This window comes from Lissotriton helveticus, chromosome 1_1 (genome assembly GCF_964261635.1).
Source record: "Lissotriton helveticus chromosome 1_1, aLisHel1.1, whole genome shotgun sequence".
Taxonomy (NCBI): domain Eukaryota; kingdom Metazoa; phylum Chordata; class Amphibia; order Caudata; family Salamandridae; genus Lissotriton; species Lissotriton helveticus.
In genome coordinates, this window is record NC_136057.1 from 230,711,223 (window position 1) to 230,732,235 (window position 21,013).

Consider the following 21,013-nt stretch of genomic DNA (forward strand, 5'->3'; position numbering starts at 1 on the left):
CCCTTGGCTCCAGAATTCACGGTGCCCATTTTCGGCAGCCTCGTTGGATCGGTTTTCAAGCTTGTATGCAAAAAACGTACTGCCCAGGAAGACATTATCAGAGGGAGACGACTCAGTAAGACATTGGTACTTAAAAAAATCCGCCACACAAAACACATTGAAGTGGTTTGTCTAAAATGCCTGCCTCGCTCCCAGCCTCTGGCATTAGTGTCAACTCAACGATAGACAATGGACCGATCCCCCATCTGTCTGAAATACGCACACACAACTTGCAAAACAAAAAACAAAATCTGTGTCGCTTGTTCCAGGCAGTGTTTACGTTGCAAGTTATTGCTTTAAGTCGCTCGCTTTGCTCTCTTGCAGTGTCTGCTGACCCAGAAGTAACACATCCTTTCAGAACTAATTTACGAGAAGAACTTACCCCGGATCAACATCTGTTAGACTCCGCGGGTAAATCTCCTTGCTTTATACTGTTGCCGAGGCTGCCAGAACCACCGCTGACCCTTCTCAGGGACATCAAAGCAGGACACCATAAACCGCCCCTCATTAACCCCAAGCAACAGTAAGCCCCTTTTATGGGCCAGCGGGCTGTATTCCTCATCAAACAAGACAGAAACAACTGTAAGCTGGAGCGCCAAGCACACTTCACGATGGAGCGTCGCTTTCCAGCCGCTTGACTGGCTTCTGAGAAAATCAAGATTCCCAAGTGAACTGCAGTCTTATTTATTATTCTAAAAAAAAAAAACGATAGAAGTATAAACGCATGCCAAGTATTCCCAATCCTGTTTTCATTCATGTTTAACACGTTTTCTACACTAAACCGAAATATGGATTTTGGGAATGATTAACCCGTTCTTATCCCTCTGGCACATGGACCTAGAACACTTCCTAGTCTGTGGCACAAGAGAGACCCCAAAAACCTTCCACACCTTCATCCCCTGCACCCTTTTCAGAAAACTCCCGAGGCCCAAATCCGCATCTACTGCAGGTGTTGATCTTACAATGCAAATGGCTCAAATAGCGACTGCAAGGTATTCCCAAAAGGTGACCTGCACTCCTAAATTCTAATACACATATCCAGATATGTCCGTGGAAATATGTATATTCTTACGTGGAAGGAAACAATGTGCCACTGCTCAGAGGCAATGTTAATTCACTATGCAAAACTGTGAGGCATGTGCAATTATGCATGCTGAAATGCCCCCACATTCTTGCAAATAGAAATTTAGAACAGTTTTCCAAAAATACTCCTTCAATCCCAGAACTGTTGCAGCTTATGAGGCGTTCTTCTGGAAATCTTTGGGCATGCCTTGTATGTAATGTATGTATGTATGTGTCTTGTAAAGCGCACTGCTGCCCTGAGGCGTCGTGGCGCTGTAGACCGCTGGAGAACCCGTCCTGGCTATCCCTGTGAGATGGTCCCTACTGGGTATCTCCAAGGTGAAACCAGGCATCCCCGGCGAATGTGGGGGGCCGTTGTAGAGATGAGGCAAGCTAATGCCCAGAGTTGCCGAGTGTGATCCCTGGTTAGAGTAGGCACCGAGGCGAGAATTATCGAGTCCGCTGTCCCTGGTCCATGACCCTGCCGCGTCGGGAATTTAACCCTGGTCCCGGGCCGTTCTCTGCTTCCGGGTCTGCCGCCTCTAACCAGTGAGCCACACCACTCCATCTGTCTCTTTCATTCTGCCATTTCTTCCTTTAGCTTCTGACCCCAATTCGAATTCTGCCTTAGCTCTCTATTCAGATTTCTTCTCCCATTTGGTTACGCTTCCTGTCCTCTTCGGTTTCATTGTTGCCTTCTCCCCTAACTCTGCCCTCTTTGTTCTCCCGGGGTTTCTATTGAATCTCCTCCACCCAACGTATCTCTTTCTCTTATTCTTCCCTCTACCTATTCGGATTACTTCTCTCCTTCTTTTCACCCTCCTTTTTCTGTTCTCTATCTGCATCTCAGTCCATTCTCCATTTTTTGCCCTCTCTTCACTTTCACCCCGTCCATTTTGTCCTGCCTCTTCATTCTGCCCCAACACCCCTATTCTGTACACTGTTCTCCTTCAACTACATCCCCGAACTAGGTGCAGCCAAACACCAACAAAACCTCACCCACAAGTGCATGCCAAAGACTGCCTCTGGTAAGTTTCTCCTAATGTGTATGTCTGAGAGCATGTACATATTGGTTCTGTGTGTCTGCGAGCCTTCACCAGTGTATGTGTATTTGAATGTGTGTATGCGTGGGATTGTACAAAATTTTATCAGCATACGTTTAAACAAGTATTGGCATAGACAATAGTTCTCGCCTTTGGGACTTTATCAGTGTTTAGCCATGCAACAATTGTTGTTGCACCAAGGATATTGTGCTGCATAACTAAATACTTGTAAGGTCCAAAAAGCGAGACCTATTGGCTATGTTTTTTTCTATGTCTGCTGCGAGAGTCCTAACTACCTTAGGGCTGCGCTAGCCTGGCCTTTCTTACCATATGATCCCCGGCGTGTTTTGGTTCTACTTCCTCGCTTACGCAGCCCATATCTGGTGTGATGTGACGCGGATTACTAATTCCTGCAGTTTACAGGGCAATTAATGCATGGTGAGAGATTTGACCAATCTGAGATCTACTTTTGTATGTTGCTTTCCACTTTTAACCTCTTTAATATGGTTGAGGACCAATTGACATCCAGCTTGTTATCTCCATAGTGCCATGTCACTGGGTCGTCCTCATTAAAGGAGGAGATGCAAGCACTAGAAGCAATTTATTTTCAAAAGTAGAGCTTCCCTTGCGCCAAGGGGTTTTCAGGTCTCGTATAGGCAGTGCATGCACTGTCTCTTTGAGACATGCTATATCTACTCTGTGGGCTTGGAGCACCCCCATCACTTTTCATTGTTTCCTTTGAGTGCCCTTTGGAAAATCCTTGCTTTTCTATGGGGAATCAGTTGTATTTGTCCCCCCTTCTGCTGTGGTGCTGCCTCATATGGAGCCTGGCCCTCTTACATTTAGCATTTCCCATCTGGCCATTTATTTTCGTTTTGGCGCACAGTTTTTTCTTTTGCTTCGGTCTGTGTTTTAGGATTGTTGTATTTTTTGTCTTAAGTGTTGCAAACATGCAGCTAACTTTCAAAATGATCTGTGGGCCATTAGTCTCTTGTCTTTATAGCCTCAGATCGCCGTGTATGTTAGCTACATGGCCGGTGCGAGCCTGTCTAGGACGGGAGGAAACCGGGAATGTAGCGCAGCGCTATGTTGGAATGAGAGATCGCCATATATGCTAGTAGTCCCTTGGCTCTTCATTGCCACACTGTACCCAGGTAACATTTGAAATACTTTCAAGATTATTGGCTAGTTTGACCAATCATTATATGTTTTAACCTGGTGCTACCTAATAAGAGATGTAAAATTGTTTTGTTCCTGCTTTAATATTGACTTAATCTTCATGAAAAACACTGAATCAACGTCCGCTGTACAGAGGTTTGACATTCTGGGTGGAAACTTAATTGCAAAAAATTCTAAGGATTCTCTGTTTCAATTTTTGTGAAAACCGGAAGGCATACTGTTTGTCACGATTACAGGGGGTATTGATGAGTGCCAGATCCTGTTAATGATTTCGCCGGTCAGTGCACGTCTTACTGGCCACTCTCCGCCCAATAGTTCTCCCCGGTGCCCGCTCAATAATTACCTACAGTCTATAAAAAAAAGAAACTACGGTACTGGAGCTTTGTGTAAAGTTTTTGACATTTAAAGTTGGTGCTTAATATGGTGTTGCTCTCTGTCACTGTTTTGCTTCTCCCCACCCCCTCTCTGATGCACTCGCCCTCGTTTTCATTGGTTTCCGCCCGTAACACAAGCGCACATATTTTCAGTCACTCTGTTCTTGTTTATCGTCACATTTGCTGTGACGAATGCCTCTCCAAGGTGCAATCCTGTTTATCGTCACATTTGACATGAGTGTCTGAGTTTTGAGTCACTCTGTTCCTGTTTATCGTCTCATTCGCTGTGACAAATGTTACTCCGATCTCCGTTCTGTTTGTCACATTTGCCAATTTTTAGGTCTCGCCACCTATCGATGCGCGCATGCGCATCGAGCGGAGCGAGAATTCAAGTCGGCAAAATCCTCGTCAAACCAAAGGGCTTTCAGCCGCGGTTTTCTTGCAGTTCACGTGAATCACGTGAGCAAACATGCACGAGCATTCACGGCCAGGGCTTCTCCTCCCCTAGCAGCACTCCTCCCACACCAGCAACTCCCACCTCCCACACCAGCACCTCCCCTCTCTCTCCCCGCAAACACAGCCTTGCCGTAGCAGCACTCCTCCCACACCAGCACCTCCCCCCTCCCACACCAGCACCTCCCCTCTCTCTCCCCGCAAACACAGCCTTGCCGTAGCAGCACTCCTCCCACACCAGCACCTCTCCTCTCTCTCCCCGCAAACACAGCCTTTCCTTTCATTTCTCCTCCCCCTCCCCATCCCGTAGCAGCACTCCGCCTTTTAAGAGTGGGACTTGATAAATCTTTAGTGCATTTAAAATGCTTTTTTAGACTCTACTTAACAAAAGGTGCACCAGGCAGCATTTCTCCAGCACAAGGCTCGCAAAAGGCTCTCCTCCCTCTCCACATCAAATGCATCAATCATCCTCCCACAGGCTACCACAGCGCTGCCCCGCCCCCTGCTTTACGGCCAGGCCATCTGTTCCCTGCCAGACCTCTCACACCTCCGTCACAGCATGTCGCCTTCTCTTCTCTCTGCTCTCCCCTCAGGCGCCGTGACATACTTCAAAGTCTTATCACTTCACACGGCCGCAGGCCGTGCAACCAGAGCACTTCAGTTGGTGCGCAGCCCCCCTCCCAGCACTGCCTTGTTACTCTCGGCAGCCGTGACTCCCTAAACACTTTTTATTTATATTTAATTAGCAGCAGTAGCATTTCATATAATGTGTTTCCAGCATAAGATATTCGTCGCTTTTTGATCCTCGCGCCTTTTCCCTTTCAGTTTGAAGGCTCGAGGTCTCCTTCACGCTTCACTACTCACAGCGTATTTATTTTACATTAGAGACTCGTGCTGCTCTTCGTGCTGCCCTTCGCACTCCACTGCACGCAGAATATTTACGTTTGGTTGGCTTAGCTGATGCACACACACGCAACACCACACACACGCAACACCACACACACGCAACACCACACACACGCAACACCACACACACGCAACACCACACACACGCAACACCACACACACGCAACACCACTCACCCACGCAACGCCACTCACCCACGCAACGCCCCTCACTCACGCAACGCCACTCACTCACGCCACTCATCCACGCAACGCCACTCTTCCACGCAACGCCACTCTTCCACGCAACGCCACTCTTCCACGCAACGCCACTCTTCCACGCAATGCCACTCTTCCACGCAACGCCACTCTTCCACGCAACGCCACTCTTCCACGCAACGCCACTCTTCCACGCAACGCCACTCTTCCACGCAACGCCACTCTTCCACGCAACGCCACTCTTCCACGCAACGCCACTCTTCCACGCAACGCCACTCTTCCACGCAACGCCACTCTTCCACGCAACGCCACTCTTCCACGCAACGCCACTCTTCCACGCAACGCCACTCTTCCACGCAACGCCACTCTTCCACGCAACGCCACTCTTCCACGCAACGCCACTCTTCCACGCAACGCCACTCTTCCACGCAACGCCACTCTTCCACGCAACGCCACTCTTCCACGCAACGCCACTCTTCCACGCAACGCCACTCTTCCACGCAACGCCACTCTTCCACGCAACGCCACTCTTCCACGCAACGCCACTCTTCCACGCAACGCCACTCTTCCACGCAACGCCACTCTTCCACGCAACGCCACTCTTCCACGCAACGCCACTCTTCCACGCAACGCCACTCTTCCACGCAACGCCACTCTTCCACGCAACGCCACTCTTCCACGCAACGCCACTCTTCCACGCAACGCCACTCTTCCACGCAACGCCACTCTTCCACGCAACGCCACTCTTCCACGCAACGCCACTCTTCCACGCAACGCCACTCTTCCACGCAACGCCACTCTTCCACGCAACGCCACTCTTCCACGCAACGCCACTCTTCCACGCAACGCCACTCTTCCACGCAACGCCACTCTTCCACGCAACGCCACTCTTCCACGCAACGCCACTCTTCCACGCAACGCCACTCTTCCACGCAACGCCACTCTTCCACGCAACGCCACTCTTCCACGCAACGCCACTCTTCCACGCAACGCCACTCTTCCACGCAACGCCACTCTTCCACGCAACGCCACTCTTCCACGCAACGCCACTCTTCCACGCAACGCCACTCTTCCACGCAACGCCACTCTTCCACGCAACGCCACTCTTCCACGCAACGCCACTCTTCCACGCAACGCCACTCTTCCACGCAACGCCACTCTTCCACGCAACGCCACTCTTCCACGCAACGCCACTCTTCCACGCAACGCCACTCTTCCACGCAACGCCACTCTTCCACGCAACGCCACTCTTCCACGCAACGCCACTCTTCCACGCAACGCCACTCTTCCACGCAACGCCACTCTTCCACGCAACGCCACTCTTCCACGCAACGCCACTCTTCCACGCAACGCCACTCTTCCACGCAACGCCACTCTTCCACGCAACGCCACTCTTCCACGCAACGCCACTCTTCCACGCAACGCCACTCTTCCACGCAACGCCACTCTTCCACGCAACGCCACTTTCAGACACGCAACGCCACTTTCAGACACGCAACGCCACTTTCAGACACGCAACGCCACTTTCACCCACACTGTGCAGTGCACAATAGGTCTCGCAGTAGGAAAGTTGGAGCTATTGGTTTTGTAAATGACAAAGCCCTTTATGTTTTTAAAATGAAAACATAAATAAAATGCATTGTTATTTGCAATTGTAATAGCTCCAACTTTCCTATTGCGAGACCTATTGGCAACGCCAGTGCTTGTTTTACGTTGTGTTGTAATATTGGTTTTTACTTTCCTTTAAGCAGTTTTATTTTTTAATGTTTGCATGTTATTTAAATATCTTTTGCTCATTTTGAACCTCGTAACGTTCAATCCATTAGCAGAACATGAGCGCCGGAGAGAATAATTCATGCGCATACTCTGCGTGTGCCTCGTTCTGCCAGTGTGGCTTCCAGTTCCTGTAATGGGCACTGGAATGCTCGTTTTTCTGGCTGTGATGCACAGAATTGTGACCTCACAGTAAACAAAGTGAGAGCAGACAAAGGATAGTGGGGCCTGAAGGAGTGCAGAAAGCTCAGTTGCAAGGGGTGCAGCGAGGAATGATTTTTACATTTTTTATTTATTCATATAGTTAGACTTGGGGCGGACTGCCCTAGCATCGGGCTGTGCTCCAACACCAAAACAACCCCATCAGCTGTTCTGAAGGGTGGGTGGGGGGGCAACGCTTATCCTTCGCCGTCATAAGCCTGTACCCCCTCTCAATAATGGCCCAGCAGTCTTTCTGCCATCCTGGGTGCAGATTTGAGGGGTTTGCTCCTACTGGCAGAAAGCTAGTTAGATACCAGTAAAAAAAAGAAGAGTGGTGGGAATGACCAATCTTGGGAGCATGTGAAGACCACATTGATTTCATAATGGTCGCGGTTTTCATCTATTCCTTGTGCAGCTCTAACTGAGCTACAAAAGTGGAATATAGTTTTCAATATGAAAAGTGTGAACGTTGTGTGAAAGGAATTTTGTAGATTCCTGCACATTCAGAATCTTTACGTCACAGAAATATAAGGAAAGTTTACAAGAGATGCGGGGTTAGAGAAGTTAGTGGGATCCATGCAAGCCAAACCACACTAGATTCATCTGATTGTCTATTTTTTCGAAATGCCTAAGTTTTTGGCTGAGCCTAAATACTGCAGCTACATACAAACCCCAAATGGTCATTTTTCCATGGTGAAAAGTTGATGTTTCCATGTTGCATTTTAGGAAGTATAGTGTCATGTAGAAAAGGCTTGGTCACACTTATTGGGAGAAATGTGGGAACACAGAATAGTATAACATTTGTTATTGTCAGTTGCATTTCTCTCTATTTTTGACCCAAATTCAGAGTTATGCAATGACCAGTATTCCTAAATTCCGTGCCTAGGGTACATTTAGGAAATGCCTTGGTGGCCTTTATACCCATGTTTATTCACTACGTTGATGCATGGAATGAAAAATCATTACCTGTATTTGGACAACTAACAAACACTATATATTGCTGTGAGCAGAAGAGTCTGACGGACTTGGCGGTATTCTCATTTGGTAAATTGGCCATCATGGCAAAAAGTTGCAGATTAAAAAGTTATTTATAACTTATCATTTTATTTCAGCTAGTTTATTAAAACCTTGAGTGAACTACCCAGCTGAATTTGAATAGCTTTCAGTTTTTATCCATAGGCTTCACATCTGTTTTCCCCACAAACTGCAAGAAGGTAGAAATGACAAAACATACAAAAAATCGACTAATGCTTAGAAAACCTGCTAAAACAATTAATTTTGTTCCTGAAAGCTGGCAAGATAATGACCTAAGCACAGCCAACTTTTTTTTATTGATGTGATTTCTTGGAGAAAAATCATGTGCGTTCTTGCACCAATATTTAAGATATTTTATTTTTTCCTTCCTAATACTAAACATTATGGTGGTGGTGGGGGAGGTGGGGCATACAAATGGCACAGTTTCCTTTTATGGAAACAAATTATGAAGGGTTAAGTCCAGAGCTAAGCAGCGTGCTTTGGAATAGAAGTGTGTGGTCTAAAAACATGAATTGTTGGAGTTCCAGCTGCTGGGTATCTTTGCAGTAATTACTGTCACCATTGTTATAAGAGATGCATTTAAGAATCTCGTTCTATAAATCAATCCACCTGCTGTGGTTTCATTCCTGCAACATCAGCAAGAAGCCAGATCGTATATTGCTTTTCTTTAGCTTAATAAAATAAAAAAAAATCCAAACAGTGTTGGGCTCGTTTCTAGGCCACAGGCACACATTTTTGAACCCCAACAAGGAGCATGATCCTGTTTGGACTTCTAACCAGAAGAAGAAATCCAGTGACTGGCTCTTTCCTGGGCAGAGACTGTCACGTCTGATCCCGATCGAGGAGCCAGATGCTGTGTGGCTTTTCTAACAACTCTTTATCATCACTTGTGCTGTCTCCCTATACCTGCCTTTCAGTTTATTGGCCTGTGGGAATTCTGCCTTCTACTGAAATGACAGTGGTATATGTGTTTGTTACAGCCACTGCTTGGCCCTGACACTTTGACAGTCTGCAATGTTAATTTCCCCATCACCCCAGAAGCATTGTGAACTTTGATAAGTGGTTCCTGCAGTTTATGCCTAGAAGTATGAACTTTGGACATTTGATTACAGACCCTTGTTGCAAGGGGCACAGTGATCATGGTTCATATTAATCTGGTTCATGTATAGATATCTGAATGTGTGTACTTGGTGTTCATCTAGAGTGCAAACCTAGCCAAGAGGCAGCTGAGGTTTGTACACTGAGGTACAAAAGGGGGTGGTGATGGACGGAGCATCTGAACTAATCAAACACTCACACCCAGTCAACAGATCTGGGTTTAATCCATCACCGTTCTTTAGCCCACTCTGCCACCCCAGTTCAGACATGGCCATATGCAAATCAGTCTGACCCTGTGCCTCATGGGAGCAGTCCAGCCCGAACTGCCAAGCCATGCCTTCCCTGGACCGGATTCAAGCTTCCTAGGACCGGTTTCTGGCATTGCAGCCGTCTTCAGCCAGGCTTGCTTGAATCCAGTGGCAAAGTGAGCAAAGGACTCACATCTGAGCATACCCTGCCAACTTATGGAGGTTTGTACACTGTCATAGGAAAGCATGTGGTCCATGAGTGATAAAGGTAGCTGCATTCTAGAAACATTCTGCAACTCTTTCCTATACTTACGTTGGGCCAAGCTTGTCTGCAAGATAAACAGGGGTGCTGGTTGTTATGGCTTTGTTAATGGTGCAGATGGTTTTGATGATGGTGCCGGTCAATAAGGGGTGCAGTGGAGTTACTCCAGGAAGGGGAAGATATGACCGTATTTCTCCGGGCCCTAGATGGTAAGTGCTGTGGCATGTATGATGCCCCTACCGTGGACCAATATGGAGTCTGGGGAGCTGTGGAGACGGATATTGCCACCATCTAGATGCAAGAGTATGAGGACTCCAAGAAGGCTTTCACATTCTTTAGAAATTAGTTAATACTTGGCAGTCTTTTTTTTGTTGTTTTTGTCAGTGTGTTTGTGGAGGTCTGTGTCCAAAGAGAGCTCAATTGAAATGGCATGTAGTGAAAGTTGGGGCTTGAAGCTGTCAAGATTCATATAATTGAGCCAGGATTGTACTATTTCTTGCTTGTTGTCTTTGGCAAATTACAGGAATTCTGCCTTGGTGGGTTGAGCTTCATGTAGGCACTGGAAACCCAGGACTGGATAAGGTGCAGGCCGTGCTTGAGGCGTTTCACGTTTGGAGCACAGAAGACTTTCAAGTAGATTTGCGTGTTATGTGCATTTTGGTGAATGTTGATGTTATCTGTGAGTTCTTCCCATGTAGAAGAGGGCTGACGGGTGACTTCATTCAGCCCTTGGTGTCTACACAGGTGATGGGGATCTTTTGTGGCATTGGATGCCGCCATGTGGGCTAACTAGTGTTAATTGGAAAAGTAGGACGAGAACCAGTGAAGAACATAACAGTTGAGTTCCACTCAACACTCAAGGGAGCGGATAATGACGGGATGCTCAACTGTATTGAATCCAGATGAGGTCTAGCAATATCTGGTGGCATGGATTACTTCATCTCTGGTTAGGAGAGCGTTATATATGCTGTAGTCGAGCACCTATCGTGTAGCACAGTTTAAATGTTGTGAGCAGAGAACAATGTAGACATGCAAGCCAACTACAGTATGCAAGTTCCTTCAAGGTTAACACCACTGAATGAGCATTGCAGGCCAGTGCCATTCTGGGGCATGATGCCTGTATTATTCTACTGCAGTGTGGTGTGGTTGGACTACCTCTGTTGACTTTGCTGATAGATGTATCTGTGCTGGGCTTTGGCAAGGGGAGTTGCAGGAGTCTTACATAAGTCAATGATTATGAACTGCCGATGGAATATGTGCTGGTTTTTAGCAAGTGCAATATACAGATCTAGAGCTAGCAGTTGTTAATCTTTGCCAATTTGGTTTCTAAATTGACCCCTTTAGATGCCTTACAAGGGTCTATTGTCACAGGCAGAGTTTTGTTTGAGAGCAAGGTACCACTTCTGCTGGAGTCAGATGTGCATTTGTTTCTACCTGGGCAGCCACCTCTGTCCAACCAAGTTGTGCTACTCGCTTGTAGATGGGGAATCTTTCTTTTCGGCTTAATGAGTGTTTTGTTTCAGAGGCATTTGCTATGTTATCAATCTCCTACGAGCACTGTCTCTTGTTAACATGCAGCCAGTGGAAATTGTTTTGGAGGTATTGCTACACCGATGTGGTATTGGTAGGTACAGAGGCAAGCCCATTTTAATCTGTCTGTTTTGGCTTGGTTGCCATAGAGTTGGCACCAAGGTAGTGCACAGGGTAGGTTGGATTTAGAATTGCTGCTTGCATATTTTACCGTTGACAATCTCACTACTTTGTGTTAGCGTCAAAGTGTGTTGCCCTGCATGCTGTAATTGTGTGCAAGTTGCTGCTGCATTGAAACTATGCTTTTATTATTGTAATATGTTCATACTCGCTAGAGTGGCTTTGTGTGTTAATTGGGTGGATTTATTTTGTTGCATCTATGCATTGTGGCATGGGAATGTTCATGCATAGTTTTTGATGTTGCTTCAGCAGTGCACTGCGTTCTAGTCTTTGTAACCCATTTGTCGTTCATGTCAATCTGAAAATTGTTGTTTGTGCTATTTCCACATAGTCAAATTGGCCAAATGGCAGGGAGTGCTTATGCTGTGGCATCTTATGTATTAATATAGTATGAGCTCTGTTTAGAGGAGTTTTGTTGGTCTGTTATCAGTGGGGCTGTGTTTTTGGACTTTAACTTATACTTGGTAAAGACCTCTGTTTTAACATATATATCTTTGCTCGTCCCATGTAACTTTGCTTCTGTCCTTACATTAATGTTTGGTCAGTTTATCTTTGCATGTTTCTGGTAGTCTGGGACTCTTTCTTGGCGTAGATTGGGCTCAGAGCTTTTATTCTGTGTCAACGGAAATGTCCTCCGTTAATACAAGCTAGGTCATGCAACTGAAAGTTCAGCAGTATACAACATACACATTATATACACGTGTAGCAGAATGGAGTCCCAGATCTCCCATTTGAATAAAGTAAAGCTTACAGTTTTTGAACACTGGAGATAACTTCTAGATTTTCATTGCATTTTTCTTTGCAAGCTTGACTTCTAATTGTCCGCTTCAGGAGAAGACCTAGATTCCCAGTCTGTTGGATTCTATCTTTTTTGTCCATAAAAGCCTGTCAGATATACATTTTCTGTCCAACGTTAAAGTTATGGGATGTACCCACATAATTCAGTCCAGATGTAGTGGTCTATTTAAGTTTGAACTGAGAACCAGACCTATTTTTATTTTTTAGACCGGTCTTCCTAAAGTCCCACAATATTTAACTTATTATTTGATTATCAGGAGGACAATCCTTTGTACAACACCAAGAACCACTAGAAGGTGGCAAGTATATTGAATTGATCCTTCTTGGCTTTTGGCAGAATCTCAGGTGGGAGGTGCTTGCTTGTTCATTCCAGGCAGGCAGCGGGAACCAAGTACGGAACAACAATATGATCTCTACGGCGTGGTGTGATCTATGTTTGAAGCCACTCTGGTTGGGGTTGTAAGTCTTCTCACTTGATGGCAGCCCTTTAAAATAATCAAACTGCAGTTTATTCCAAATTGTTATTCAGATTAGAGCAGAATTGCACTTCCATAATTTCAAAATGGGGAAGTTTTTGCTTGTGGCAAATTAAAATGGACTACAATTCTCCATGCTGGGAACCTAGGTTAGAAGAGACAGTCTTCCTCCTGGGTGATCCAGGGCTGTTGAAATAGAGACTGCAACACTTGGAGGCTTTCTCAATTATAGCATGGGGATTAAACTGGGTTCCTAGCAGAAATATCAATTTATGGATTGAACGGAGCCGAATGGCATGACAAGAAGCGAGCATGAACCAATAACCCTTGCTATGATTCCCAAAGTAGTTGGATGAGCAATTGACCTGGTTTTCATCAAAAGGACTAATGGTTTTCGGTAGGTTTGAGTAAGCCATTTGGGGTGTGGTGATTTAAAGGAAATCCAGAGTGCATCTGTCAACAGACTAGATGGCCACTCTAAATTCCTGGAGGGAGCAAAAGTTAAAGCTGCGTTGGAAAACGAATTTGAGTTATTTACCTCCTGCTGCTACTTGTGATGAGTAACATCATGCAAGAATCAAATAAGGCATCTGGACCAAAGTGAGGATCCAAAGGTAGAACTGTGATATCTAATGTGGAATTTCTGAAGGACTACTGTAATGCCAGAAGGAATAATGTTGAAATAATGTTTTATTAAGCGCTAACAGCTGCCCTGAGGTGTCCAGGCGCTATGACTACAACCAATGTTGTTGACTACTAAAATCAAATACAATAGGCAGCTGGGCGACCTATGGGATTCTTGTTCAGAATTAGGTAGAAGTCTGTGATTCTTTACGGTATGTATCAACGGTAGAAGTTTAAAAAGTGAGAGCTGTTGACTGGCATTGTTTGGTGTGTTTCCTGATACTTTGAGCACATTCAATGGTTCAGTGTCGATAGAATGTGAAATTCTGAATGTACTCAGCCATCTATTTTCGGGAATTGAGTGCAAGAATGATGATTGTGTGTAAGGAGGAGGAAGGCTGCCCGGCTTATATGGGAAAAATAAAGCCCATAAAGCTTCCCTTAGATTAGAAAAGGCACCGTGCAGGAATCTGAGAGGTCACATGTGAAATCGGTCTTTAATAGATTTTGGCAATTAATGGGCAGGACATATTGCAGGAATCTAATGTATCAGTCAATAGTGATGGTTAGCACTGACATTCATTAAGAATTTAAACAACAGTGTATATTTATGGTGGAAATCTACTAAAAGTGCCATAGTTAGTGACTGGTGGAATAGTAATTGAAGAGACAGATTATAAGCTGGAATCTGAGAGAACTGTGCTAATGTCCCTTCATATATGAGGGCTTCATTCGAAATGCCTAGTTGCAACCCAAATTCTCAACGATTTGGTGTGAGCAGCTTATATTGTGACAAGCACCTTATTGGATAAAGCACCTTACGGTTGGTAGTACCTCTAAGAATACCAAGACCCAGACTTTCTCAGAGGGACAGCCTGGGAGGTGAAGAGGTATAGCTGCAGCTCATATCCCATTTTAAGGGCATTGAGAGCTTCTGTCCTTTTGGCCTACCCTCACTGGTCGCTCTGGGTTTTTCTTTTGCTACAGATCCCAAGCGGGACGTGGAGGAAGATGTCTCAGCACTCATAATCCATGAAGCCTCCCTCATGAAAGAGCCACGGGCTGGACACGGCCGGCGCTGCAGCTCCCGCAATTCCACCCTACCCCATCGTTGTGACGCTCTGAGTCCACGTAACTCACGTTCCAAGACTGGCTCATTGCAGCTCATCTGCAAATCTGAACCGGAAACAGAGCCTCTGGATTACGGTGGGTCCAGTGTGACAGTAAGAAATATTAAGAGTTTTTAGTTATGGTTCAGTTGCCTCTGTCTAAGATGTAAATTAAAACACATTAATTTCATAACTATTTACTTTAAAAAATTGCTGAGCACAAACCAGGCCTGTTCAAGCTTTGAAAGGCACTATTGTGTCATGGTGTGTTCAGTTTTTTTTTTTTAGCCTCCTAAATAAATCTTGCGTTTAACAAAAATAAAATATGGTACACATGGAATCTGTATATAGATGTCCTAAATTCGATCATTAAAATATTGCGCCAGTTATTGTGCAGTGGTCGTTGCTTTAGAATGCGAACAAAATAGTATGTGTGTTAAACTAAGGTTTAGCAATTGTTTGCATGAGTAAACTAATCTTGCAAAGTATGAAAAGCTGCAGGATTGAAAGAATTAAGTTGGCCAATTTATAAAGTGATTTAGGGCTCGAGAATTCCACTCGCAATGGCGAGCCAGATGTAATCAGGAGGAGCTATTTATAGAGCCTATTCCCTCTTTCTGGCGAGCTGAAAATCCTCTAACTTCAGTCGCAGAAAGAAAAGTAAATGTAGGAAGCCCAACTTTTGACAAGCCTCAGAAAGCCGAGCAAGTGTGAAAAGATTTAAAGGCATCTTTATTGCTCACAAAGTGAATGCGCAATAAAGATGCCTTTAAATCTTGTTATCTTTTCACATTTGCTCTTCTTTCAGAGACTGAGGTCAAAAGTCAGTTTGTCTGCCTACTTTTACTTTTCTTTCTGTGACCGATGTTGGAGGACTTTGTAAAGTTAATTGTGTGGCAATGGCGTTGAGACCAGTTCACAGGTCATGTACATTACAGTTAGTTTGAGTAGCTTTTTTAAGTTACTAGACCTGCGGGTCTTGTAAACTGTTATGATTTTTCGAGCCCTGATTTTATATAGTACAAATAGGAACCAAATGAGAATCACAGTGCTTTACAATGTTTAAGGAGCTAGGTAGTATAAAGATCATCATCTAGGACAGAACAAGTCATGACAGAATCCCTAAGAGAAACCACCACAGGGTTCAAGACAGACAAAAAACAAAAATTTACAAATAACTAAAGACTTAAGATTGGGAGTGATGTGATAGTTTCTTTTAGATCTTGTGATGAGTCTAGCAGCAGAGTTAAGAGAGACCTTTAGTGGTATCAGTTTGGACTTGCATAGTTCAACCTGGGAATCATTACTGCTTGAATATCTGACTTGAAGTCCTCAGGGGGAAGGAAGCGTTTATTTTTCCTAAGATGTTCATGTGGAAGTTTGCTCCTTTGGTAATAGAGCTGATTTGCTCCTGCATGTTTAGGTTCTTGTTAAGCATTATTCCTAAAGATCTTGTTGAATCTATAATGTGTGGAAAGCTGTTACGAGCTGTTCGTGGTTTCATCCATTCTGCGATGTTCGGTGAGTGTTTGGGTGGGGCAATTAAGAGGAATTAAGTTTTGAGAGCATTTAGTTGAGATGGTAAAGTGTCTGCCAGTTTATGGGTTTTTGCAAGGTTGTGTTGAGAGACCTAATATCTTTGGGGGAAGAGATTTTCAGATACAGTTGGGTACCTTATATATAGCAGCAAACATTGGGTTACTGTGAGATTTGCTGGTACATTTATACATAAGATAGCATCATCTTGTTAGTATAAGTCTTGTATATTCTGGCTGTCAGTGGCTGTGCATGTTCCTTCAGAGGCAAGTGTGTTGTCGCATTTATTTATAAGCTCTATGAAAGAAATTTGACTTGCAAGCTGTCACCATTTATTGATGGGAAAGAAATGTAGGAATGAAATGTCACCAGTTTTGTAATGTGTAACCTTCAGATCCAGAGGTGAAAATATTAATTAAATCGCCATGGCTGCAGGAAAGTTATAATGCATAATTTGATTTTAATTGTCTAATAATGCATTGTAAGAGATGCCAGTGAGAGCTATTTAACAGTGACCGTAGAGATATTAGTTGCGAACCAGAAGTGTGCTCATTAGGATGGCAAACTTTGGTCATAAACCTGCAGGTGTTTTCCTAGGAATGGGTCAAGATCATATGTTGATAGGAGGTCTCAGCGCATTGGAAAAATGGGAAGTATAGCATTGTAATCGGTTGAAAGTCATGGAACAAGCAGTGCACAGTTGGGGCACTTTAAGTATAGACCTCACTCTTTTTGCATGATCACATTTATTTTTTGCTGACTGTTCCTGCTTGTTTTTGAACTGTACACACTATGGTACTGCTGTCCAATCCCCAGTGTGTGATCTTAACCCTAAAACATTGTCAAATTGGTTAATCCTCATTTGGGATATTTATCTTCCTGATAAGACCGTAGTATATGGTGCAGGAGAATACATAAGCTGTTTAGAGAGTTAAATGTTACCTGTGGACTGCAGCACGTGTTGTGACATCCACCAGACTGACATAGTCTGGCCATAGGCCTTCATGTGTAGCCTGATTGCTACAGTTTTAAACCGGCAAGTAAACCTTCCAAAATTATACTATTTTACAGGAAAGAACCCTATGTTTAAATTTTTAAATGCCTCCCCTAAATATCCCTTGTAGCCCATAAGAAATGGAATGCCTAGTGTTTAAAAGTGGTGCTTTGAAGAAATGAGTGTTGGCATGTTTGTGTCACTAGCCCCCAAAGGCTATTTTCATTGTAAAGAGCTGTAGCTGATCCTAAAAGGAAAACTAAATCGCAATTAAAATGCAATTTTTGCTAGCTCTTCTTTGGGATACTCGCAGAAATGATTCAATACCTATTTTTAATGTTTGCCAAAAATCAAGTTTTATGGTGAAGGTGGATGATACATTGTTTTACTTTTCCTAAAACCGCAGCATGATAATTAGCATTAGCCTGCCTTCAGCCGCCCTCTTACAGTGTCTAATGAGATGTGAAAAGTGTTTCCAGAGCAGAAACAAAAACTTGAGGCTTTTGCAGGAAGACCGGAGTGTGAGGCATGTAATTTCTCTTAGCTCAGGAAGGAGGAGCATGTGGAGGGCTCAAGAACTTCATTAGTTTGAAAGAGAGCAGTACTACGAAAGCCCATTATAGTTAGGTGTGGGGAAAAAAATCGTTTTTCCCTGGGGCAACTGTAGACATCTTAACAACCAACCCAGGGAGTGGGTAACTGGCGCCAGAAAACAGTTGGGTTTCAGGAGGATGGGAAAGGGTATTTCCCTAGACACATCATGGTGGGGACACAAGCTACCTCCAATGGCAGAAAGGTCCCACCATGGGTGGATTTAACTCAGAATGGTGCACTGTGGGATAGTTTGTAGAAAGGCAAAAAGGAGGTGTCGAATAAATGGGAATGCTGCCCTTGGGAACTTGGTCAGGGAGTATCCAGAAGTCACTCTACCCACTGGCTACATAATCCTACAAAAGTGTCAGCTTACCACTAGCTCATCAAAAGTGAAAATTGGACTTTTCAGAGAACAGTAGAGGACTTGAACCTGCTGTCTGTGACCTGTGTGGAGAGCGGAAGAGCTGGACCTGCTCACACTTGTACCCAGGAATTGAGCTCCAATGGTCAATTTGCAGACCACCTGTGTGACTACAGGGACACAAGAAACTGCAAAAGGCCTTTTTATGGGGTAACCAGCTAATTAGTAGTAAATGGTCCTGTACTGGACCCTCTTGGTGGCCACTGCTGGAGTATGTCTTGGTTGCTAATGGCTGTCGATCATGGGAGCCTTAGAAATACCAAAAGGAACTGCTCCAGAAGATCTGAATAGTTGGGGCGTTGAACATTTTTGGACTTCCAAAATCTATGGGATTCAGCTGGACCTAGTGGCAAAGGTGTCTGAGTTTGAATGTACGTCGTTGAATACAGCTTCCAGACTTCCCTTACTGGAGGATTTGAGATCCAAAAAAGACTACTTCTGAGAGTAGAAATCTTGGATGGGCAAAGACATTAAAAAGTACCTAAATGACAAGTACATTACCTGCTGTAAAATGTCAGTTTTCGCACATGTATCTTTTCCCACCTTGACCAGCGACTGTCCAGCTTCTTGAGTACTTCACCAGATACAGCCCACAACCTTTTCACACTTGAGGTTTTCAACCTCCATTGCCAAGTGAGAAGGTAAGGTTTTTGGCAGGATGTATCCAACTATCGCTCCATCGTAGATGACCTGAAATTGTGTCTAAGTCCCACTCATCTGCGAATAATTATTTCAGAATTGATGCTTTACATTTTATTTTTTGGCACTTTTAATCCTCAAACCTTACAAATTCATATTTCTGGTTGCCCTTATTGTATGTTAGTAATTTGTGTGATATTGTTCTAATTAAAATCTTTTCTTTTTTTAGAAATTGGTTTCATGATTTTTTTTGTGTTTTCGACTTTTTAGATTTTTGTACTGATGCACACTTTTCCTTATCGTAAGCCTGTCTACTATGTTCCGTAGCTACCAGGGGTTAAGACCAGTTTTTTGTTTTATTTTCGTGTTGAACCTCACAAGATTTGACTTTATAACTTGGGAAAGGCTCTCCTCCTCGCCTGCTATTAATCCATATTCTTACAGTTAGAAAGATGTTTTAATTTGTTTAAGTCTTCGTAGGTTGATGGCTCTTCAGGGTTTTAGCCAGGTTTGCATGATCATGGCCCCAATTAAATGGTAGGTCTCCAATATATAACCTTTTTAGGTCTCGCACCTGGCGATTACAGCGCGAAAGCGCTGTCTCGCTTGCGAGACCTATAGTCGCCGGCTCTGCTTCCCAGGAGATGCGCAGCCGCAGGAATCGGATCAGGTCGCGCGCCCATTGCTCCTGTGAACAGCATGCCGGAATCGTATCCCCCCCCCCCCCCCACTCACCAGGCTCTTTCCGCTGCTACAGGCTCCGCCGCATCACCTCACACGCTGTTGGTATTTTTTTTTTTTACATAACGCACATTTACCAAAATCACGTAGTTGCCATCCGTCAAGTAATACGTGAGCTGCGACCTAGCTTTCACTTTCTCTAGTCTTTTGGCGTCCCCCATTAATTTAAGCAGAAATACAGGCGAACACAACAGCAACCGACTGCGCTTGTGCTTAGGGAGGTGGTACATGCTGGTCACATGACACGGTCGTCGGCACGCTGCAGTTTCCTGTTCCGAGGCCTCTCGCTTCCGCAGACAGTATCCGTAGGACTCTACACGAGTGATCGGCAACATGGTAAGCGTTAACCCAGTGGAAAATCGGAATAGGGAGCTGTGTTATAGGACCCTTACAGCACTAGCTGTGGACTCACACCGGCTGGAAGCTCGGAAGTTCTTGTTACTCTGTGTCTACATAGGTGGCCGAGTTCTGGGGCATTTTTTAATGAGGCACAATCCAGGCAAAAGAAGCGTATTTTGCTCCCTTTAATCAAGAGAAATATCACCGACTTTAGGGTAGCATCTAGTATGCTCCTTCAACTCAATAATGATTTTTTTTAAACAAACTTTATTTAGATTTCCAGTTCGGCGCAAACACATATTGTATACATTGGTATCGGCAGCTGCATATCAAAGGAGGTAACGATATAGTCATGTAGTACACAGCAAATGATACCTTCTATGCCTGGGACTTACCTTCCCTCCCACTTTTTGTAAAGAAGGAAAAAGTCTACAAGGCCCGACCCCCATACTGCGTCGCAATCACACAGCATTCGTTATAATGTTACTTTAATCATAGCTCTATTCTAAGCTCCTTTAACTCAATAATGAGGAGTCTATTTTTACATAGGTGTTTTTTTGAAAACCGCTGACCGTGCTCACCTTTCCATGAACACGGTCTAAATCTGAATTATACAGTTCTGCTTCATGCATGGCTGTTACGTTATGGCCTTCATATCTTGGATGTTAAATATTTAATTTTATGACTTGAGTGTTTTTAACTATTTATATTTCATTTCACATTGTATGTGGTTTTTGTTGTGTTTTAACAGACTTTTAGGGATAACTTTGTACCCGAATAAAGATGAAATTGAATTGTGTTTTTTCCTCACGTGGTCTGTGACTGCTTACTTATTATTCTGTGTCACACTCTGTGTAGTCTGTGTCATCCCATGTGCATTCTTTTTCATGTGTTCTCAGCTTGATTACGGAGTCTGTGTGTGTTCTGTTTCCTCTTGTGTGCTGTGACTCCTAACTGATTCTGTGTCAACCTGGCTCTAGACTGTGCCATCCAGTGTGCATTCTGTTTCCTCATAAGTGTTCTGTGTCTGCTTACTAATTCTGCGTCTTTATGTGTGTGCTCTGTGCTTTCACTTTAAGGTCAGCCGCACACTCTTCTTTAGATTGGCCGCGTCCAAACAAGGGGCGTGGCTGCCGTTAAAGTGAAAGTGGGTCATGAGGTG

General features: G+C 44.4%; 1 protein-coding gene across 2 annotated transcripts in view; it reads left to right on the plus strand.

Annotated features, from left to right (window-relative positions):
- Positions 1 to 21,013, plus strand: part of ZFP91 (ZFP91 zinc finger protein, atypical E3 ubiquitin ligase) — a 193,257-nt gene that overhangs the window by 9,661 nt on the left and 162,583 nt on the right. The window contains exon 3 of one of the 2 annotated variants that reach the window (XM_078665336.1): positions 14,466 to 14,684. The exons of the other annotated variant lie outside the window; for it this stretch is intronic. Within the exon in view, the coding sequence (XP_078521462.1) occupies positions 14,466 to 14,684 (219 nt within the window). The remainder of the gene's footprint in view (positions 1 to 14,465; positions 14,685 to 21,013) is intronic. 2 annotated transcript variants of the gene reach the window in all.